At 53.5% G+C, this 20,551-nt stretch overlaps 13 protein-coding genes across 13 annotated transcripts; 8 read left to right on the top strand and 5 right to left on the bottom strand.

Annotated features, from left to right (window-relative positions):
• CLAFUR5_01468 (Thiol-specific monooxygenase) lies at window positions 1-2,283 on the bottom strand (the record flags this gene model as incomplete). The annotated part of the gene is made up of 1 exon (XM_047900616.1): window positions 1-2,283. One exon carries the CDS (start codon window positions 2,281-2,283, stop codon window positions 1-3), a length of 2,283 nt encoding a protein of 760 aa, XP_047755210.1.
• A 479-nt stretch (window positions 2,284-2,762) lies between these two features.
• Window positions 2,763-3,191, top strand: CLAFUR5_01467 (uncharacterized protein; the record flags this gene model as incomplete). Its single annotated transcript, XM_047900615.1, has 2 exons — window positions 2,763-2,813; window positions 2,856-3,191. 2 exons carry the CDS (start codon window positions 2,763-2,765, stop codon window positions 3,189-3,191), a joined length of 387 nt encoding a protein of 128 aa, XP_047755200.1.
• A 297-nt stretch (window positions 3,192-3,488) lies between these two features.
• On the top strand, window positions 3,489-4,738 carry CLAFUR5_01466 (3-hydroxy-3-isohexenylglutaryl-CoA/hydroxy-methylglutaryl-CoA lyase; the record flags this gene model as incomplete). Its single annotated transcript, XM_047900614.1, has 2 exons — window positions 3,489-3,749; window positions 3,800-4,738. 2 exons carry the CDS (start codon window positions 3,489-3,491, stop codon window positions 4,736-4,738), a joined length of 1,200 nt encoding a protein of 399 aa, XP_047755201.1.
• Window positions 4,739-4,941: 203 nt separating this feature from the next.
• Window positions 4,942-6,462, top strand: CLAFUR5_01465 (uncharacterized protein; the record flags this gene model as incomplete). The annotated part of the gene is made up of 1 exon (XM_047900613.1): window positions 4,942-6,462. The coding sequence occupies one exon, from the start codon at window positions 4,942-4,944 to the stop codon at window positions 6,460-6,462; it is 1,521 nt and encodes a 506-aa protein (XP_047755202.1).
• On the bottom strand, window positions 6,463-7,164 carry CLAFUR5_01464 (uncharacterized protein; the record flags this gene model as incomplete). Its single annotated transcript, XM_047900612.1, has 1 exon — window positions 6,463-7,164. The coding sequence occupies one exon, from the start codon at window positions 7,162-7,164 to the stop codon at window positions 6,463-6,465; it is 702 nt and encodes a 233-aa protein (XP_047755203.1).
• Window positions 7,165-7,624: 460 nt separating this feature from the next.
• CLAFUR5_01463 (Hydroxysteroid dehydrogenase-like protein 2) lies at window positions 7,625-8,675 on the bottom strand (the record flags this gene model as incomplete). Its single annotated transcript, XM_047900611.1, has 3 exons — window positions 7,625-7,933; window positions 7,991-8,526; window positions 8,582-8,675. The coding sequence occupies 3 exons, from the start codon at window positions 8,673-8,675 to the stop codon at window positions 7,625-7,627; spliced, it is 939 nt and encodes a 312-aa protein (XP_047755204.1).
• Window positions 8,676-9,146: 471 nt separating this feature from the next.
• Window positions 9,147-11,258, bottom strand: CLAFUR5_01462 (Heat shock protein 90; the record flags this gene model as incomplete). The annotated part of the gene is made up of 1 exon (XM_047900610.1): window positions 9,147-11,258. One exon carries the CDS (start codon window positions 11,256-11,258, stop codon window positions 9,147-9,149), a length of 2,112 nt encoding a protein of 703 aa, XP_047755205.1.
• An 802-nt stretch (window positions 11,259-12,060) lies between these two features.
• Window positions 12,061-12,573, bottom strand: CLAFUR5_01461 (Ecp52; the record flags this gene model as incomplete). The annotated part of the gene is made up of 1 exon (XM_047900609.1): window positions 12,061-12,573. One exon carries the CDS (start codon window positions 12,571-12,573, stop codon window positions 12,061-12,063), a length of 513 nt encoding a protein of 170 aa, XP_047755206.1.
• A 516-nt stretch (window positions 12,574-13,089) lies between these two features.
• Window positions 13,090-13,545, top strand: CLAFUR5_01460 (uncharacterized protein; the record flags this gene model as incomplete). Its single annotated transcript, XM_047900608.1, has 1 exon — window positions 13,090-13,545. One exon carries the CDS (start codon window positions 13,090-13,092, stop codon window positions 13,543-13,545), a length of 456 nt encoding a protein of 151 aa, XP_047755207.1.
• A 911-nt stretch (window positions 13,546-14,456) lies between these two features.
• Window positions 14,457-15,256, top strand: CLAFUR5_01459 (uncharacterized protein; the record flags this gene model as incomplete). The annotated part of the gene is made up of 3 exons (XM_047900607.1): window positions 14,457-14,678; window positions 14,723-15,028; window positions 15,080-15,256. 3 exons carry the CDS (start codon window positions 14,457-14,459, stop codon window positions 15,254-15,256), a joined length of 705 nt encoding a protein of 234 aa, XP_047756312.1.
• A 749-nt stretch (window positions 15,257-16,005) lies between these two features.
• Window positions 16,006-16,904, top strand: CLAFUR5_01458 (uncharacterized protein; the record flags this gene model as incomplete). The annotated part of the gene is made up of 4 exons (XM_047900606.1): window positions 16,006-16,332; window positions 16,386-16,484; window positions 16,537-16,629; window positions 16,689-16,904. 4 exons carry the CDS (start codon window positions 16,006-16,008, stop codon window positions 16,902-16,904), a joined length of 735 nt encoding a protein of 244 aa, XP_047756311.1.
• A 694-nt stretch (window positions 16,905-17,598) lies between these two features.
• On the top strand, window positions 17,599-18,183 carry CLAFUR5_01457 (uncharacterized protein; the record flags this gene model as incomplete). Its single annotated transcript, XM_047900605.1, has 3 exons — window positions 17,599-17,895; window positions 17,957-17,983; window positions 18,094-18,183. 3 exons carry the CDS (start codon window positions 17,599-17,601, stop codon window positions 18,181-18,183), a joined length of 414 nt encoding a protein of 137 aa, XP_047755381.1.
• A 568-nt stretch (window positions 18,184-18,751) lies between these two features.
• On the top strand, window positions 18,752-19,818 carry CLAFUR5_01456 (L-amino acid amidase; the record flags this gene model as incomplete). Its single annotated transcript, XM_047900604.1, has 4 exons — window positions 18,752-18,964; window positions 19,004-19,279; window positions 19,314-19,513; window positions 19,569-19,818. 4 exons carry the CDS (start codon window positions 18,752-18,754, stop codon window positions 19,816-19,818), a joined length of 939 nt encoding a protein of 312 aa, XP_047755380.1.
• Window positions 19,819-20,551: the final 733 nt, after the last annotated feature.

The raw sequence follows: 20,551 nt of genomic DNA, 5'->3' as shown, positions 1-20,551 counted from the left end.
TCATGCTTTAAGTGATGACGGTGTTTGGGAACTCTGAGAGAAGTTCGTGGTAGCAACATAATCTTTGCTGGGGCCTTGCACGGTGTGCTTGGTCTCGAAAGTGTGCAGCGAGATCCCTTTGATTGGCAGGCTGTACTCGGTCCAGTACATGTCCTCCACGCACAGGTGGTCAGTTTTCGCCACGCACGCTCCGCGCTGCTTGGCTTCGGCTGGTGGCACGAACGTCAGATTGTGGAAGAGGTAGTCGACCTCGAGCTCACTGTCCGGCTTCACAAACCACACGCTAAGTTCATCACGCTCCTCCGAGTAGCGATAGACGTAGCGTCTCCTTGCTGTCATTTCTGCACCATTGGCCAAAGTCAGAACGCCGCTCTCGGTGTAGAGATACTCGAAATCGAACAACATGCCACTCTTGTCCCCGGTCGGCGCTCGAGGACGGAAGCTAGCTTGACCCTCCAGTGTCCCAGACGGGAAGGTCGACAGGGCGCTGTCGATTGTCCGCTGAATAAACCAATTACCTTGCAGAGCACGGAACGCCGCACGCGCAGTAAACCTACCATAGTCAAGACAGGCGCGCCATGTCTTGTAGATATCTTGAATGACGGAGTTTGCCTGGGCATGCTCTGACTTTGGAGACAGATATCTCGAAGGCGACACAACACCCTCACGCTCAGCGAAAGCTCCGTTGTTCCTTTGCAGGCCAAGATGAGCGGCGACCTCTTCCATGTAGCCTGCATAATCTCCAAACCAGTACTGTGGAACGTCCAGACCTTTCGCTTGCATATCCTTGCGGAGCTCAAGAAGCTCCTCAGTGCCCTCATACGGCCGAACGTAGGGAGGACTGTCGGCAAGCCATCTCTCGGCTGTAAGTCTTGCTTGCATCTCTATCATGCCCCAGTATGGGCCTTCATAGAAGCCCAGCAATGACAGCTCGGGTATTACTTTCACTGCTGTCTGCCACTCCTGGAGCAGTAGCGGCAGACGCAGACTACCCGCATCGTAATGTAGCGCTTGCTTGACGTCCTCTCCCAGAAAGTCAATCGCGGAAGCTGGAGTGTAACCTGTAGCATATACTATGGCACCGATGTTCTCGATACGAACATCGCCGTCGGTGCCAACGACATCGGCTGCCATGGCACCATTGGAGCCAGCATTCAGGCATGACACTCGACCGCCCAAAACCTCAATCAGACCGCTGCGCACAAACTCTGGATAGCTTTCACTCAAGGCCACATATGCGACAGAGCGCGGCTCGCCGCGTGGAACGCTCAGGGCTGGCGTGAGATCAGATTGATCCCCTCCGATCATACCCTGTACGGCTCTATGAATCGTATCCTTCACAGCTGTGGTAACACGACCAGCGTTGCCGGTAATGGGTCCTGCAGGTCGCCTTGAGAGGTCATATAGCTTGAGGTCGACGGGCATGAAGGTCGTAGAGCTCTCATCCACTGGAACGAAGGGGGAGATGGCATACAAAGGGCGAGGTGTTACATGCACGATATTATATCCCTCATATCGTTTGCGAACATGGTCACCCGGCGACCATTGCGCATCGGATAGCTGCTGAGCGACCGCGGCTGCTGCTTCGCCAGCTGAGTTCCCGCCACCGACGATGAGTATGTTCTTGCCGGTAGAAGGGACAGTGACAGGGAACAGGTCGTCAAGCTTCCGAAACTGTGAGCTGTGGATCGATTGCACATCCAGCTTCGAGGGCATATTCGTGATGCTGTGGGAAATTGGCCGCGGCTTGGAGAAGAAGCCGGAACCAAGCAACAAGTAGTCGAAGCCTGATGTGCGGTCGGCTTTGCTACGGTCTCTCACAGTGATCTCCCATGTGTGGTCAAGCTCATCGCCCTTCCTTTCCGCTCTGATAACTTCGCAGCCAAGATTTATGATGTTCTCGGGAATGTTCTTTTGCCTATAGGCCTCCAGGTATCGGTTCACTTGCCACGCCTTGGGGAACATGGGTGTGGGAGGTTTCTCAACTGATCCATTAGCACCGGTGGTGCCATTTGTCTTGGAAGACTGCAAATCGATCAAGTTCCAGTCCAGGTCGGAAAAAGCGACCGTGAAGCGTGACAGGTTCGTAGGCGTGTTCGGGTGTAAGAAGCCATCCGTAGAGTTCTGATCCAGGGCCCATATACCTCCGATCCGATCTGCCTTTTCGTAGATTGTCACGTCGAACTTATCTGTACCCAGAAGGACTTTGGCTCCTGCCAGGCCTGAGGGTCCAGCACCTACGATGGCGACGGATTTCTTGGCCATGGTCATAATCCTGCCCATTGACTGATCCCAATTGAATCTCTCCTCTGAGCGTATCGAGTTCTTGTCAGTCCGATGCGGAGAGATGATCGAGTAATACAAGGGAACGGTAGCTTCAGAGCTGAGATGTTGTGCTTCGTATCTCGTCGCCGCTTACCAAGCTGAAATCGTCACGAGAACGACGTTAACAACCCATTGCTGCCAACGTCTGGCATCATTAAAGAAGTCTCATGACGAACGGGACACACTGTCGTCGTCCTCACAGTCTCTGGTGCTGTGAATGATGTTTGTTGGGGAATCCGGCATTGCGGAGGCGAGAGCAAGCACGTGGCGCTTGCTGACGACTGAACCCTGCTGTGGCGGTGCAGGCAGCTGCGATGGACTTGATACTTGATGCATGCCTTCACTGTTCTTCCTTCCTTTGTAACGTCACACACTTTCACAGAACAAGCGCTGCATAAGAAGACTCGGAACAGCAGAACGTGACAGCACACACAATCATGTCAAACCAAGGCTACTACCAGGGCGGGCATCAGGAAGGCCAGAATCTTGCTAGTACCAATCCGTGGGCCGACTAACACTCCCAGACTCAGCAGCCGCAGTATCAGCAGCAACAGCAACCACTCCAGCCTCAACAGCAGCATTCACAGACTGGGTATAGCGCGCCGCCAGGTCCACCGCCACAGCAAGGCGGAGGATTTCGCGAAGAACAGTTGGTGCCCCAGGAGGAGCGCGGTGAGCAGAGGGAGGCAATGGAGAACTTCGAGATGAACAGGACCAAGCCCGAAAGCCAGACCGACCGCGACGTTGCCACCTTGCAAGAAGAATTCCCAGCTGTGGATGGCAGTTTGATTGCTGCGCTCTACGGCGATTCGCAGAGTCTATCAGGCACGCGCGAAATGCTGCAGGAACTGGCTTCCCAGAGCTGAAGGCTGGAACGTCGAACAGACCAGGATGCTAAGCGAATGATTACGAGCAGTGCTGATGCGTGATGAGCGAGGACGATGTGTATGATAGCAGCGGTAGTGAATTCAACTTGAACATGAAGCATGTTGCATGTTGCCAGCCGATAGTTCTAGTCCATCGCGCAGCCACTCCAAAGCACCCACGGGCCACGGCACACCTTGCACCTTCCCCGCGCGTCATCACCTTGGCTCGCAGGCTGCAGCGCTGGGTAGTCCAATGCAGCTCACACTACCGAAGGATACCAGTCTAGAGTAAAGGACATGTCTCGAGCTCCTTCGCGCGTCCTGCTGGGCAGACGTGCCTGGAGCACGATCCCATCACGAAGCTTCACGAGCTCCAGCACGAGACTGGCAACGACCGATCATGTCAGAATCGTCGAGGTCGGCCCACGCGATGGACTACAGAACGAGAAGACGAGCATACCAGCAGAGACCAAGATCGAGCTCGTCAGGCGGTTAGCAGGAACGGGCATAGAAACGATCGAGGCTGGTTCGTTCGTGCACCCGAAATGGGTGCCACAGGTAAGGTGACGCCTCTGAAACGTTGGCTATGCACTGCTGAAGCTGTATAGATGGCGGCGTCGGACAAAGTACTGTCGTCGATCCTCGCGAACCCACCGAGCTCCAGGAAGCCCATCACCTACCAATGGCTACTGCCGAACAGCAAAGGCCTCGATAACTACTTCAAGATCATGAACACTTCGGCATCCACGCCAGAAGGCTACCCCACCCCACCTCCTTCACCGACGCACGATGGCGGTCCAGCATTGAGCACCTCGAGCCAGGACCCCAATGCAATGCCTTCTGCACCTTCTGGTGCTGCAGCGATGGAAAGCAACGTAGGCAATACGGGCAATGGAAACCAAACACACGAAGTATCCATCTTCCTGGCAGCAACAGAGAGCTTCAGCAAGAAAAATACAAACTGCGGCATACAAGAGAGCTTGGATCGCTTCGCGCCGCTCATGGCGGACAGCAGGAAAGCTGGATACCCCGTGAGAGCGTATATCTCTGTCGCTCTTGGATGCCCGTTCGAAGGCCCAGATGTTGACCCACACAGAGTCGCAGACCTTGCTGCATCACTGCTCGAGATGGGCGCAGACGAGATCAGCGTGGCAGACACGACAGGCATGGGAACAGCGCCGCGAACACGCAAGCTCTTGCAGACACTCAAGGAAGCCGGCGTACGCAGCGAAGACCTCGCACTACACTTCCACGACACTTTCGGACAAGCTTTGATCAACACGATGGTTGGCTTGGAACATGGAATTCGTACTTACGATAGTGCTGTTGGAGGGCTCGGAGGCTGTCCGTATAGTCCGGGGGCTACTGGCAACGTGGCTACGGAAGACTTGGTCTACTTCTTGCACAGTCTTGGTGCTGAGACAGGCATTGATCTCGAGGAGGTCAGCAGAATCGGCAATTGGATCACGAATGAGATTGGGAAGTCGAATAGTGCCAGCGCAGGCAAAGCTACGCTGGCTCGTTTAAGTCGAGAAGGGAGTGCATAGTCAGTATAAGCAGAATGATATGTACAGACTCCGGCCAAGATGCTTGAGCACTGCACATTCCCTGTCCACCATGGTCACACCCAAAGTCCCCGACGATCTGCCGGGCTCGCCTGTTCGGCCAACTCCAATGCTGATCTGGACTTTCACCTTTTGACTCCGAGGCTCCATGGCACCAAGGACAAACACGCTCAAAAGACGTGGCCATGGAGGAAGTCAAACAGGCCATCCTGCCGCGATGGCAGAGAGGGCTCGAAGCTACGCATAACCGACACGGAAAGCAGATGGTACTCGTAGCTGCCACATTTGCATTGACGATTTTATACTTCTTCTGGCCAACGGACTTCAACAATCTGGGCGATGTTCCAAGGACTTGCCATAAACACAAGAACGTGCAAGGGTTGCCATTGAAAGACGTTCCACATCATCTCAAGAGCTTCCAGAAATGCTCGATCGCCAACCTGGAAGCAACGAACTACGTATTCCTGAACACGGCTGAGCCATTACCCGTGTCTGAGTTCGTCAGCCGCCGAGACAGGTTGGCTGAAGCTTTAATCCAAGATGGATTGGATGCCTTCTTGATTGAGCCGGGCTACACTTTTTCGTACTATGCCAACGTGACTCAACCGGATTGGGAGGTCTGGGAGCCTGAGGAACGACCTTTCCTGATGGTCGTGCAGCCTAACAGGAGCAAGGACAGCGAGGTTCGGGCGAAAACTACCTTCTTGGTCCCATCTTTCGAGGCGGAGCGCGCTAGGTTGCTGCACATGCCATTCGAGGAGGACCTGGACCTTGTCACGTATGAGGAGCACTGGAATCCTTATGCGACCTTACTCAGTTCCTCGATCTTCGAGCAGAAAGGCGAAGATGGCGAGAAAAGTACTCCAAATGTCATGGTTGACGAAGAAATGCGTGATTTCATCTCCCGCGGACTTACTGTCAATGGCTTCGACGTGCATGGGCTAAGTGGCGAGGTAGAGCGGGTCAGACAGACTAAGTCGGAAGCCGAAGTAGGAATCTTGAGAGCTGTCAATACTGGTACTGTGGAGTCTGTCAGGGCTATGAGAAATTGCCTGACTCCTGGTCTCACTGAAGACGAGGTACAGCTTGTGCTCGACAACACGATGCGTTCGGCTGGTATGGACCCGTTCTTCGATATCGTGCTATTTGATGAGAATGCTGCGAACCCGCACGGTGGCACGGACGGTGCAAAGCGGCTCGAGAAGGAGACCATGGTCTTGATCGATGTTGGCGCGCACTTGCTTGGGTACTCGAGCGACATCTGTCGCAGCTTCTTCCCGCCTTTCTTCAAGAAGCCTGTGACCGAAGCCGACATGGAAACACTCAGCGAAGATGTCAAAGAAAAGCTACATGTCTGGGATGTTGTTCTTGATGCTCAGACTGCTTCTCTGCATGCTCTCCACGAAAATGGTACCTGTGCATCGGTTGACCTAGCTGCCCGTGCGGTGATTGAGGACGCGGGATATGGCGACGCATTCACGCACAGAGTAGGTCATGGCATTGGGATCAAGGCTCATGAGTCGCCTTACCTCAACAAGGGTAACACCGAGACTCCTCTGAAAGCTGGAATGGCTTTTACTTCGGAACCTGGCATCTATCTGGTCGACAAATTCGGCGTGAGACACGAAGACATCTTGCTCGTCGGAGAAGATGGCCTGCCAGACATCCTGACGGGCGTGCGCGCTAAAGGTCCTTGGGAGCCGTAGTCATACAGCCTTCCTCTGGTACACAGTATCCGGCAGCACTTCCAATTCCAGCTGATCGAAATCTCTCGCAGTCAGCATCCCAACGCCTGGTCCTTGCAATATATCTTCGACCACACTGCGAACCAGCGCAAGTAACTGCTCCTTCTCCTCCACCGGCCGTACATCCACCATCCTCCTACTCCCCCAAGCCGTCTGTCGCACTTCATACCCATTGCTTCTAGCGTCAAAGTCCAGCTGAAACCTCCCAAAGCAATAGTAAAGCTCCAATCTGCGAATCATTCGTAACTTCTCCGGATCAAGCCGATGATACCATCTCGCAGCCTTCCACTCCATGGAAGGCGGTAGACATCCTTTGTTGATCCAGTCTCCAGAGCTGAAAGTAACTGGGAATCTGTAGTGTCGATAGAACACCGGTAACGCCTCCTTTCGTAACTGTCTCGAGGCACACGCAATTGCCAGCTCCGGCGGCGGCTTCGCAGAGACGAAATGCTCCTCCAAAATATTCCTATCATTCTCTGCACAAAGCTCATAAATCCTGTCTCGTATCTCCGCCGGCAGCTCCAGAAACAGCGCGAACGTCTTCTCCGGCTCTCGCGCCTTATGCCGTACAGTAAAGTTCCGTCTCAAGCATGTTTTGACACCATCTCGCACCGTAACTCGCGCTTTGGCCAGATTCTCACGCATTCGGTCGCGACTAAACATCTTGCGCGAGTACGTTTGTCAGATGCAGCGTGGAGGAAGCTGCGCATGATGTTGAGTGCAGCGTTGAGAGCTGAGGTTCCGAGGCATCGGACTTATGAAACCCAAGAGGTTGGATTGTGGCTGTACCTACCGGGTAAGAGGCTGAGGTTTCTGTGGTACGTAAGCCTAAGGCAGAGCTGTGAGCCACGATTACTTCATTAGGTATGCCTAGGAGCTCCACGGAGGCACGCGGAGACGGTGGAGGTTCATGTGGAAGAGCGCGTGTCTTGTGCACAGGATGTAAGGGACTTTGAGGCCAGAGAAGCCATCGCTTCTGCTATTTGGCGAACGCCACGAAAAGGGATGATCCCTGTCATGATCTTCCGGCATGTTGACGTTGCACAACATGTCCATTCGAACCTGTGTGAGATCAATGTTCTATACACGCAGTAAAAGACGGAGCGGATAGCTGTTCACTCCTTTATAGTCTCGCCTTAGAGCTTTCCATCCTCACCCCCTCGTCATCTTGCTCTGCCACTGTAAGATCTGGGAGCTTCAAGGGCATGATCCTCCGTGGTGTAGAGCCCGAGATGAGCGCATACTTGCTGAAGTCCCTCACGCCATCGTGGTCTCTCAGATAGTCCTCGTCGAGAAAGGTCTTGCCCGAGACATCCTTGGCTGGAGCCTTGATCATGGACAGAATGGCATCAGAGAAGATGTCAGGAGTCCTGAGATCCTTTCGTAGGTCTTCTACTCCATCCCCACTCTGTGTAGCAGCAGACTCGATGGCCTATCGGCATATCATCAGTAACCATGTCTTTTGAACCATATGGGCCTTCAAACTTACCGCAGCCGGCCATAAACTCGTAATCGCCATATCCTCCCTTCCCTCCCTCTCAAAATCCACCGCCAACCCCATTGTCAACACACTCATCCCAACCTTCCCCATAGAATACGCCGTCTTCCCCTTGAAGAACCTCGAATAGATCGGCGGGCTGATAACCACAATCCGCCCTTTTCCCTTCCCTCCATTCCTATACATCTCCGGCAACACTGCCTGCACAGTGCCATACAAGCCCTCCGGATTCACCCTCTGCATGAGCTGGAATCGTTTCATGGGTGTTTTCTCAACACTGCTCCACCATATAGCGCCGCTGTTATAGACCACTACATCGATCCGGCCATATTTCTTGACTGTGGTTGCGACCATCGCCTGGATGTTCTCGTACGAGCGAACGTCAACGGCGACGGGGAGAGCGGTGCCATTGTGCAGTTCTGTGATCTCACGGGCGACGGTGTTGATTGTGGATGCGGAGGAGTTGGGATTGGGAGGGAAAGGTTTGCATTTCGAGGCGTCGCTTTCTGTCTTGGCTGCTACGACGACTGCGGAGTGTTGTTAGTAATCTATCAATGTGATCGATACGTTCAACAGATTCACCAGCATAGCCTGCTCTGGCTAGATCGATAGCGACCTGTCTTCCAATGCCTCTTGAAGCTCCAATAACGATCGCGACTGGCTTGTTTCCGGACATGGTGAGATAGGCAGGAAGGTATAACAGGCTGAGACGGACGGTGTGAAAGTATTAGAGATCACGTACAGGTATTCTGAAGCCGAAAGTGTCCCTACATATGGGCGTGAACAGCTCACGGCCGTGTCGTCGCGAGTGTAATCTGGCGTGCAGGCCGAGGTGGAGCAAAGTTTGGGAGGAGCTGGCTGTTTACTGATCACGCGCAGATCACACAGACCGATGGGGAGGACGACTTGAGGTACGCCGGGAGGTGAAAGGTGAGAGACTGATGAACTTATGACATCTTTGGTTCACATTCGCTAAACTAAAGGTACATGCAAGCGGCCATCCACAGACCACACTCAAAGTCCCGAAGGTTCGATGCAGTATACCAGCACCACCAGCCCTTGAACGCCTGCTTCTTTCTCTAGCCGTTATGCCAAAGTTCTTGCGTAATAACACGTGAGCACATTACAAAAGCGTTAGTCAATGCATTTAGTCGACCTCCTCCATGGCAGACTCGCCGGCAGCCTCTGCTGGTGCGGCATCTGGTGCGGCAGCCTCTGCCTCAGTCTCGGCATCCTCGTCGACGTTCAGGCCGAGAGAGACGAGCTTGTGGATGCGCTCAGCGAAGTCGGCTGGCTGGTCAATGGTGAAGCCAGACACAAGCAGCGAGGTCTCGTAGAGCAGAGTGGTGATGCTCTTGACGGTGCGGTCGCTCTCGCCATCGCTCTCGACCTTCTTTCTCAGCTCCTTGATGATTGGGCTCTTGGGTGAGATCTCGAAGGTCTTCTTGCTGCTCATGTAGCTGGACATACTGGTGTCACGGAGAGCCTGAGCCTTCATGATACGCTCCATGTTGGCAGACCAGCCGAATTGGCCGGTACGGATAGCGCAAGGTGCGCCGACGAGCTTGTGGCTGACAACGACCTTCTCAACCTTGTCGCCGAGGACATTCTTGAGCGACTTGGCAAGCGACTCGTACTCCTTCTCTTCCTCTTCACGCTGCTTCTTCTCATCCTCAGTCTCCTCGAGCTCGAAGTCCTTGGTGATGTCAACAAGCTTCTTGCCCTCGTACTCCTTGAGCTGGGTGAAAGCGTACTCGTCAATTGGGTCGACAAGGAAGAGGACCTCGAAGCCCTTGGCCTTGAGTGCGTCAAGGAATGGCGACTTCTCGACGGCGGCCTTGGACTCGCCGGTGATGTAGTACATTTGCTTCTGGTGCTCTGGCATGCGGGTGATGTAGTCGGCGAGGGAGGTGAGCTCCTCTGGAGACTTGCTTGAGTTGTATCGGAGGAGCTTGGCGAGCGAAGAGCGGTTCTGGCTGTCCTCGTGGATACCGAGCTTGAGGTTCTTGCTAAAGGCAGTGTAGAACTTGTCGAACTGCTCCTTGTCCTCGGCGATCTCGTTGAACAGCTCGAGAGTCTTCTTGACGATGTTCTTCTTGATGACCTTCATGATCTTGTTCTGCTGCAGAGTCTCGCGGGACAGATTGAGAGGGAGATCCTCAGAGTCGACAACACCCTTGACGAAGGAGAGCCACTCTGGGATGAGGTCGGTGGCATCGTCGGTGATGAAGACACGGCGCACGTAGAGCTTGATGTTGTTCTTGGTCTTCTTGGTCTCGAAGAGGTCGAATGGTGCACGCTTTGGCACAAAGAGGATGGCGCGGAACTCGAGCTGACCCTCCACAGAGAAGTGCTTGACAGCGAGGTGGTCTTCCCAGTCGTTGGAGAGCGACTTGTAGAAGGCACCGTACTCCTCCTGTGAGATGTCTTGTGGGTTGCGTGTCCAGATCGGCTTGGTCTTGTTGAGCTCCTCTTCCTCGATGCTGGTCTCCTTGACCTTCTTGGTCTTCTTCTCCTTCTTCTCTTCCTCCTCATCGTCGACCTCCTCGACCTTTGGCTTGTTGTCGCTGTCCTCCTCGGTCTTGCTCTCCTCAGCATCCTCGTCTGGGACCTCCTTCTCGGTCTCCTTGGTGACGTGGAGGTAGATTGGGTAGGAGATGAACTCGGAGTGCTTCTTGACGACCTCCTTGATCTTGCTCTCGTTCAGGTAGTCGGTCTGCTCATCCTTGAGGTGGAGGATGATCTTGGTACCACGGCCGAGTGGCTCGCCCTCGGTGTCTTGTGCGATGCTGAAAGTGCCACCAGCGCTGGACTCCCAGATGTACTGCTCGTCGTCGTTGTGCTTCGAGATGACAGTCACGCGGTCGGCGACAAGGTATGCGGAGTAGAAACCGACACCGAACTGGCCAATCATGGAGATATCAGCACCTGCGGTGAGAGCCTCCATGAACTGCTTGGTACCAGAGCGGGCGATTGTTCCGAGGTTGTTGACGAGGTCAGCCTTGGTCATACCGATACCAGTGTCCTGGATGGTAAGAGTCTTGTTCTCCTTATTTGGGATCAGGTCGATTCTCAGGTCCTTGGCTGAGTCGAGCTTGCTTGGGTCTGAGAGAGCCTCATAGCGGATCTTGTCTAGCGCATCGGAGGAGTTGGAGATGATTTCTCGCAGGAAGATCTCCTTGTTGGAGTAGACTGTGTTGATGATGAGGGACAGGAGCTGCGAGATCTCCGCCTGGAACTCAAACGTCTCAGCCGACATGATTGCGCTTGTATGTGATGGTCGTTTCTCTGTATTGGTGGGTGATGTTAGCAAGTGCCGCTGTTGTCTGCGTGTTGAAGGTCGGAGGTTGGAGGAAGAGATTGCGGTGACGAGCAACGGCAGCGCCCGAGCTCCGATGGAAGACTTACAGATGGTATGTATGGGTGCTGTATCAGCAGAGGTGAAGGGCTCGTGGTGGTGACCTGTGGTCGGGTATCTCGAGTGCAATGTCAAGTGTGTGAGGTGGGATGGACGATTGCAGGTGAGGAAAGAGTGCTGGCGAGAAATACGTTGCCAGGCAAGAGCAAACGGCCAAAGCTCTCAGCCGCCTCGCGCCAGAAGTCTTTCGAAATCGAAGCTTCGAGATGGCCATCTGCAGGTACGATCCAAAGCGGTATAGCGTACTGCGGGCACATGAAGCTCTTTCCCATCGACATGCCATGGGAAATCACGCCGCACCTCGGACTCAAAGCGTGATGAGAGCCAGTGGCTACACGTATGTTAGTCCATCATCCCAAATTCCAGCTCAAGTCAGAGTGAACGCGACGACCTTGCAATGGAGATCGTTGGCACGAGAGGCAAGAGCAATACTGTATGCAACCATAGGAGCGCATGTCAAGGAAGTGCAGGTGAGCCGTCGAGGCACTGTGGAGATCAATTCCTGGTCGGCCGTGATGTATACACTATGTGCTTACTCTAGCCGGACCCCATGATACTCCATGGTTTCGTCTGTAAGTGTGGATACTATTTCCTGGACATGCTGATTGCCCAATGCTCCACCTTCCACCTTCTACACAAACATCTAGCACGTGTCCAAGCTATCACAAGGATTCTTCAGGCTCTCCGGCTTCACCAAGTTCAAGATATCCTGCTGAGCCCCAAACTCCCGCGACTTGAAGAACTTGCCATCCACACTTCCCACACGGAAGTTGAAGTAGAACTCATCTGGGTTCTCGCCACCGCCGACTTCGTTCAGACCCTGCGCGTTTGGGTTGGAGTAGCGGTAGATGACATCGATGAAGCGTTTGTTGTCTGGGTTGAGGAAGACGTCAAAGACAGTGTCGGACTTGGCGTTGTCTAGAGACGTGCAGTCGACAGTCCATGTGACGGGATCTTGAGCGGTAGGCTGCAAGTTGTCGCCCTTGCAGACGATGTCTTCGGGGTTCTGGCCACCGTTGTTGTTGGAGTCGTCCCATGAGTGGACGCTGATCGTATTGTCTGCGCTCAAGGTGGCGTTGAAGTAAAGCGTGGCCACCGCAGAGGAGCTGAAGAGAGAGGTGGCGAGGACCGCGAGGGACGTGATTGAAGAGCGCATCTTGCGTTATGACGCTTCTTGTTTGATCTTGCTTCTTTTGGTCCAGGAGCTGCGAGCTATGGCTTTGCAAAGAGGTGCGCGAAACTGCAAGATTCTGTCGATGTGCAGGAATGTCGTTGACTGACAACTTCAACAGCGACAGAAGCTGCGTGGCTGCTCTTCTATGTCCAGCATCTCGAGCATGGGTCCGTTTCATTCCGCATCCTGATAACCCGTGGCTTCAGCCGAACGAGGATCGACGTTGATCCGAGACCTGGCTCGTGATCCCATCCCAGCTTGTCTGACTCTCACCATAGGCCAAGCGTTACAAAGAAGACAAGGACAAGAGAAAGACGCGTAAGGATATCGTGTTACACAGCCGCACGATGATGCGGTCGATCGATCTTGTTGTGAGCAGAAATCGCTGGATTCAACGTTGTTTGCTGCAGACCGTCTGCGATGCATTATTTGATGGCGGTGTTGCATCTCATGCTTCCTAGTCAGGCCTTTTACGCGCTGAGAGCAGCTCTTCCAAATATGGCAGATCAGTTCAACATCGGTCACGGTACGAGCTCCGTTGCGCGTCAATCTGACAGTGCAAGGCTACCCATGAGTCTGGCGCAAACTCAACAGTCGTCAACAGCATTCAGCAACTTGGCACACCTAAGCGCACCTGCGGCAGCTCACACAGCCATCGCAGCAGAGCCGATGACGCCAATCTCGTACCTTTGGCCCAGCACGCCGACAGGTGGTTGGTACCAGCTCCGTCCGTCCTCCCCGATCTACATTGTTGATAAGATCATTTATGACCACTCTATGGAAGCTGAAGTCGCAGCACAAACTTGCAGTCCCAACTGGCTGATCCACCACACGTTTCCTGCCAATGTGGACATCTTCAGGCCTGCGCATCAGCCAGCGACGGAGATTTATGTGGCGATCATTCGACGTGCGACTGTTAGACCTGATCATCGTTGGCTTGTCGCTACGGCATAAAGATACCATCAACGCAGTGTGATTATCATATCGCGAAGAAGATCGAAGATTAGAAGATTAGAAGACTCTGTCTCCAAGCGTTTCATCAGGCTTCACACACGGCGACGTGAATCGTTGTTCGACTTTGGCGTAGCAAATGTGCTAATACGACCCAGGCCAGCTCGACTGTTGGTGTACATTTGCGCTAATGGATCGTTCATAACACGGCTGTCTGGTCTCGGTCAGCCCTGAGTTCTCATTCCAAAATCCTAGGCCGCACTAGACTCCAGGTCGACCTCATGAGCAGCGGACATAGAAGCACACACGTGATCAATCACAAGACCAACAAGATGCCATACTGATGCCCCGAGCACAAGACTGAGGCCCGGACGGACCCAAACGGTCCACGCCATGACCTAAGGTGCATAGCGATTGTCCATCTTGACACGCTGTGATGCTGGCCTTCTGTCTTGTGTACAGCACGACCAGCTTCGCCACGAACACACATCTCTTCTTCTGACGAGACTGTTCTGATACAGTTGCAGATCGGATACCATGTCAGCTGCGTCTCTTGATTGATTGCGCTAAGCACAAAGCATTGGCAAACAGCCCTGTGATGTATGGGTACTTAATGAAGCGATATGCTTGCAGTCGGTCTTGGTTGCAACGTCCCTTTCTATACACTCTATACACAGGAATGTGTCGTCATCAGTGAATCGACTACGTTCGATGACTGGCTGAGAGCGCCTCTTGGGCACGTCGGTGAATGAAATTTGCGGCACATGCCGCGATCCCGCCACCCGCTGCGTCAAGACTCTCATCTTACAGTTCTTTCTCACCTTCTTACATCTTCAACAGTCACTTCGCGCAACTTTTGACCACCACCACAAACATCCCGTACCTGGACCCATTTTCAACAACCAACAACCACGATGCCTCTAACATACGTGCTCCCCGGTTACCAGGCTAATCCAGCCTGGATCAACAACGAGCTCTGTGGTGACTCGAGCCACAACGTCATCCCAGAGGAGGCCCAGGCCTTCATCCGCCGTGGCTGTTGCTTGCCACAGAAGAGCGTCGGTCGCTACGTCAACGGAACTTTCATCCGCACCTTCCAGCACCGCAGTGGCGTGCCACAGCAGAAGGTTGACGAGGTGAATGCGACGGGTTGCGCTTCTGGGAGTTGTCGCATGAGCAGGACATGCTCGCCAAGGAGGATGCGAAGGTCGCCGAGAATGGAACCGCAAAGGAAGAAGCCGAGAAGGAGAACGTTGCAGAGGGATTCACTAGTCAGGCTATTACCAAGGACGATGCCTTCAAGCAGACCGCCTTCGAGCAGACCGCCACCAATGCAGAAGCTAGCAAGGAGATGATCCAGAAGGAGATCGCGATGGATGATCGCCTCGAGCACACCGCTGCTGAGCGTGATGACCTCGAGGACAATGCCGAGAAGCAGGCCGATGAGGTGGTCGCCACCCGTAACGAGCGTGCCGGTGTCAAGAAGGTAAGTGGACCGCGCGCTTAAGCTCCAATACCAAAAGCTGACAGATTGCAGGACGAAGATGACCGCATGGCAATGTGCAAGGACGAGTGTAAGGACGGCGGAGAGAGCGACGAAGAGGACGACTTCGAGATCGTTGAGGGTGGAGGGCAATCCGAGCAGGACGTGCACAACAAGAAGAAGGGACTTCTTCGCAAGTTCGTCAGCGCGTTGACTGGTGGTACGCTTTAGTGGCGAGTGTGGACCTCTCATCGACGAGAACGCTTTTGCTGACGATGACATGGCACGCTGACGGGCATGGGGAGCACTGGACATTTTAGCTATGATGAATGAATGGCCGATGCACCGATTGGACTAGCGTGGACCTGTGTGCCTGTGCCATTGGTCTCAGAAAGCGCCACGAGATGCCTCCCAGTCACCCAACGCATATGAGTACTCTCGTGATCGCTGGTCGCATATCGAACAAGAGACCACTTTCACGTGGTTACGGAAGGCTTTCATGGCTCATTGTATGTGCTACAATCAAAGATTTTGTCCAAAAATCCAGTACATGTACTTCCACCTTTCGTGTTCCATGTGCGCGTACGACCCGTGTTATCTGCAAAAGAGTAGCTACCGGTAAATGCCGATAGCAAGACACAAGGCAGTATGTGCTTCTATCGGTTCCGTCGCGTATCCTCTATCGAATAACATCGAACGCCCTGTATATCTGCCCTACGGATGTATTGATAGTACTCGCAGTGAGCAAGAACCATTGCCTGACCTGTCACTCAGTGTCAGAAGCTTCTTTGGCCATGTCAGTGAATGGCAGATTTGATTGCATGTAGCGGACTTGCCGAACCGAGATCTGACCCTCCACTTCTTTGCGTATTACTTTACCATACTACTCTGCTCCCCCACCACTTCAATTCTTACTTCCCAACACAAAAGGGACGAAGCAATCTTCCCATACCACTACGGAAACAGACCAAATCACCAAGATGGTACCTGGTCACGCATTTGAAGGCTTCAAAGCCAATCATCCGTCGATCAACGACCTCTCCTGCGGCGATAGGAACCACGATTATCTTCCGCAAGACGCGCAGTCCTTCGTTCGACGTGGGTGCGTTCTACCACAGAAGCGGTCAGGCCGCATTATGGAGGGAAAATACGTGTATACCACCCGCCACCGCGACGGGGTTCCAGCCGAGAAGGTTGAGGAAGTCAACCGCGTCGGCCTGAGAATCTGGCAGAGTATGAGAGAGGAGACGAGCAACACGAAGGAGGAGACGACTTGTGGGGGAGAGAATACCCAGGCTGTCAAGAAGGTATGTGTACAGCGCGCAAGGTATCGATACCAGGTCAGCTCATAGCCCATCAGAAAAGTGCAGCTAGCGAGAAGCTTTGTAATTTCGAGCCAGAAGACATTGGCGAAGTCACACACGATGACGCTATCGAGGAGTCCGAGACTGTTGAGAAGGTAGACGAACTTGTACAAAGCGATCGTACTGCGAGTAGCTGACGCCTTTCAGGGTGGGGAGAACGGTGCCATCATCAGCGAGGAGTTGCTCGACGGCAAGGTGGAGGTCGCCAGCAAGACTCAGAAGTATCGGGCTGTCGAGAAGGTACGCAATCAGTGCGCGGAGTTGTACCTGAGGGATTTACTAACAATTCTTGGGCCGAGCAGTTCGCCACTCCTGTCACCAAGAGGGCCGAGGTCTCAGACGAAGGCTTCGTCGTTCTCGAGGAGCGCGACGCGCCCAAGGTCAGACATTCTCAGGAGTCCAAGGAGTACGAAGTCGTTGAGTGCGGTGGTTCATTCGGCCACATGAAAGCTGCCGAAAAGACCAAGGGCTTCTTCAGAAAGCTCTGCAGGTTCGTGGCTCTGGGTATGCTTTAAGCATTGTATTATGGGGCATCCTACAACGAGAATGTACGATGAGCGCTGGGACGCTTCGTAGCGTTGCTTCAGGCAAGGGTCGTAGTGCGCATAGAGTGGACCTGGCGCTGGCATCTCTTCCGCCTTCGCCGCATCTCGATCCCCTTGGGGCGTCGATCAAGATGGGGATTAGGAATGTCGATTAGTCCATAGATCGTGGAAGCAGCGTTTGCATACCAGTCTCGATCTCTTGTGCGCTGTGTCGTGATGTCCCATCTACGTGAAATCCTCTTTTCCACGTCAGAAGTACTTGAAAGCGTTTGGTCAACATCGTGGCACGCTGCTAAGGACATACTAACCTCCGCAACGTGACAAAGCCAGCCACTGTATAGCCAACACGTTCTCGACTTCGTGTATACGTTGAAGCGCAAAATCTCCTCGCGTTTCTGTTGCATCCATTTCCTCGGAGCCTGCTTCGCCATTGTGGGTTCGACCAGTGAATCGCTTACAGTCGGCCGTGCATACTGTCGATATTCACGTGCGCATCATCGCCACGCTTGCCTCGATTTACTCGCTCGCAAAACCTCAACTTCCTCCATAAATTCTTGCCATCCACACCCATTGCACTCGCAGACAGAATAACCACCACTTCCACACCACCACACTCACAATACATCCACCGCATACCACCAGATTCCTCGAACACACTCGCAACATGTCTCCCAACATCAACATCAACGCGGTCCCATGCGGCGATGCCTCCCACTCCGCCGTCTCCTCGATCACCGGCCTCGAGATGCACATCCGCGCCAACTGCAAGATCCCCAAGACCGGCAAGCAAGTCAAAGACGGCCGCTACTGGACCTTGCAAACCTCCCACCAGCCCAACGCCATCGACGCAGGCATGCTCGACGCCTTTCACCAGTCGGCTCTGGATGCCTGGAAGAAGGGACTGTACCCGAAGGAGGCCGGAGTCAAACTCGGCGGTAACTACGGGGTCATGTCGATGAAGGTAAGTCTTATGTTTTCAAGAGATGAGGAGTAGAGGCACATGCTGATGACAGAGAAAATAGGAAGAGACCGAGTCCGACGACGATTGGGTAAGCACAGAAGGGTAGATGGGATCGTCTGTCTCAGACATGACTGGCACCATCCGCTAAGACATTACCACGTGGTCCTCGAGTATAGCTAACACCCTTCTGTTTGGCAGGAGATGGTCGACAAGAAGGATGCCGAGGAGGAGGAGGTGAAATCGGCGAGTGGAAAGCATGTTCACTGCCTCCGCTCTGGACTGCAGTAGGCTGTGATGCCTGGCTACGAACGAGATGCGAACTTGATGAGACGAGACCAACGAGACGCCATTCGACTTGCGCAACGCAACTAAAAGCATGGTACATGTGATTGATTAGCGAGTGCTTCTTCAGTAATGGTATGAACATAGGAGGTACATACAAGTGCAGCGCAATGTGGCTCAGCGCGGGTTGACCTTGGCCCCGCTGGACAATCGCTATGCAGCACAATGCACAAAAGCTTTGTGAATGATGTTGGATCCTGCATGATTGAGTTTCGATTTCGGATCCAGAATGTGTTGAGGGCACTTGAGATGTGGCTGACCTAGTAGCGCGAGCTGAAGCGTGAGCCCGAGCAGGATGCGAAGGAGCGCCAGCTGAAGACATCACTTGGCGTGATGCGTTATGGTGCCTGTGTCGCTTGCCTCTGCTGAAGTCAGCAACACATCTACGCACACCATCCGTCTTTCGATAGCACCATTCGTAGCTTATGATTTCCACACAACAGAAATGGTGGCTTCTCTTGAGGCATAAGAAAGGAGACTGCGAAGAGGGAATTGAAAAGTTCAGCTTACCACAATGGCCATCACCGACCACATCCCTCACATCCCCAACCCTCCTCCTGGACAATTACGACCATGTCCGGTATCTACTTTCACCGGTCGAATGCCCTTCTCTTATAAAGGCCCTGGTCCTGATTCGTCCTTGAGTGGCGAGACGGCATACTCAGTATGGGGAGATCTTGCATCGGGGAAGACGCCCCTTCTTGTGATTCATGGTGGTCCGGACATGGTCCACGATTGAATGCTGCCGTTCGCCTTGATATCGGAGGATTACGACATCCCGGTGGTCATGTACGACCAGATCGGCTGCGGTCAGTCGTCGCGCTTCAAGGACCAAGCCGGGAACGAGAGCCTCTGGACTGTAGAAATGTTTGTGGAAGAGCTGGCAGCGATGATCAAGCACCTGCACATAGATCAATTTGACTTGCTAGGGCACTCCTGGGGCGGCTGTTTATGCGGCAACTTCGCAATCCGGACACAGCCGTCAGGTTTGCGCAAACTTATCATTTGCAATTCGCCTCCGAGCCTGAAGCTCATGGAACCTGTGTCGGCCAGAATGCGGAAGGCGATGCCGGAAGGAGGTGCAGGATGTGATCGACCGATGTGAAGCAGCCGACAGCTTCGACAGTACCGAAGGACAAGCTGCAATGCAGTACGCGTACACACTCCATGGCTGCCGAGTCAAACCGTGGCCCCGAGAATTGATGGCCTGTCTTTTAGGCTTGGCGGAGGAGAAGACCGTGTACAAGCCAATGGCCGGGAGCTCGGCTTTCACCATGTGAGTTGTGTTCGACTCGTGCTCGAGTACTGAAGTGTTGATACATTGTCTGCAGGAAAGGATCGATCATGAGTGTGCCTGGATTGGAAAATCGAATCCGAGAGATCACAGAAAAGACGTGTCCGGGAGGTTTGCTGGTAGTGACTGCCGAGTTTGACCTAGCCTCCAAGGACCTACACTCACTGTGGTTCGAAGAGCCGAAGTGCAAGGTGAAGCACGTACATCTCAAGCTATCCAGTCACTCCGTTATGCTTCAAGAGACTGAAGATCTGATGAAGGCTATTGGTAGCTTCTTGGATTCGTAGTATGGCAGGCCTTTGCTGAGCCTTTGTATCGGAATGGCAGCGGTATTGTGCTGTTTACAATCAACCATTGTCGCGTTGATCGGCGTCTTGCATAACGGCCAGAACAAGTTCTTGTTGTGATCTGGTACACAGTCCGCGTGTTGACGGATGACTGCTTGTTGCAGATGTCAAAACCAGGGTGCTGCACCTGACCGTACCTCGCGTCGTACCTTATGCACCCCGAAGTCGCTTGTCCGACCTGATCATGTACGGCGAAGCGTCCTGTGCCACCACGTCTCGACCTCCTGCGTGATCGTGCTACCGGACTATACCAGAGATGAACAATCCACCAGGGCACGTACGTTGAGATGCTGTTGCTGCGACGACGCCGTCCAGACGGGTCATTCAAGACGTGTTGTCAGTATGGCTTTGTATATGTATCACTGTAGCTGTGGGCAGGTCATATCTTGCATACTCTTGCCATTGTCGACCGCGCCTTCGTCAACCTACGCTTATCATTTCCCGACCTGTGTACGCTTCTCTGGGTCCAGAAGTACCAAATTGAAGCAAACAATATCTGCAAAACATCAGGTATACGCCGAACCAAGATTCTCTGGTGTACCGAAGTGAGAATTGGCGTAGCCTTGATTGTGAGTGTTCCAGGCCAGAGTCATCATCGTCTCTAGGACTGACTTGACCGTAGCATAAAGGAAGCTGAATCGCCAGGAGACTCTCGCTCTTCTCAAGCACTTCA

The sequence above is a fragment of the Fulvia fulva genome, chromosome 1 (assembly GCF_020509005.1).
Source record: "Fulvia fulva chromosome 1, complete sequence".
NCBI lineage: Eukaryota > Fungi > Ascomycota > Dothideomycetes > Mycosphaerellales > Mycosphaerellaceae > Fulvia > Fulvia fulva.
Note: the sequence above shows the minus strand (reverse complement) of the source record. Positions and strands in the feature narration are given on the sequence as shown.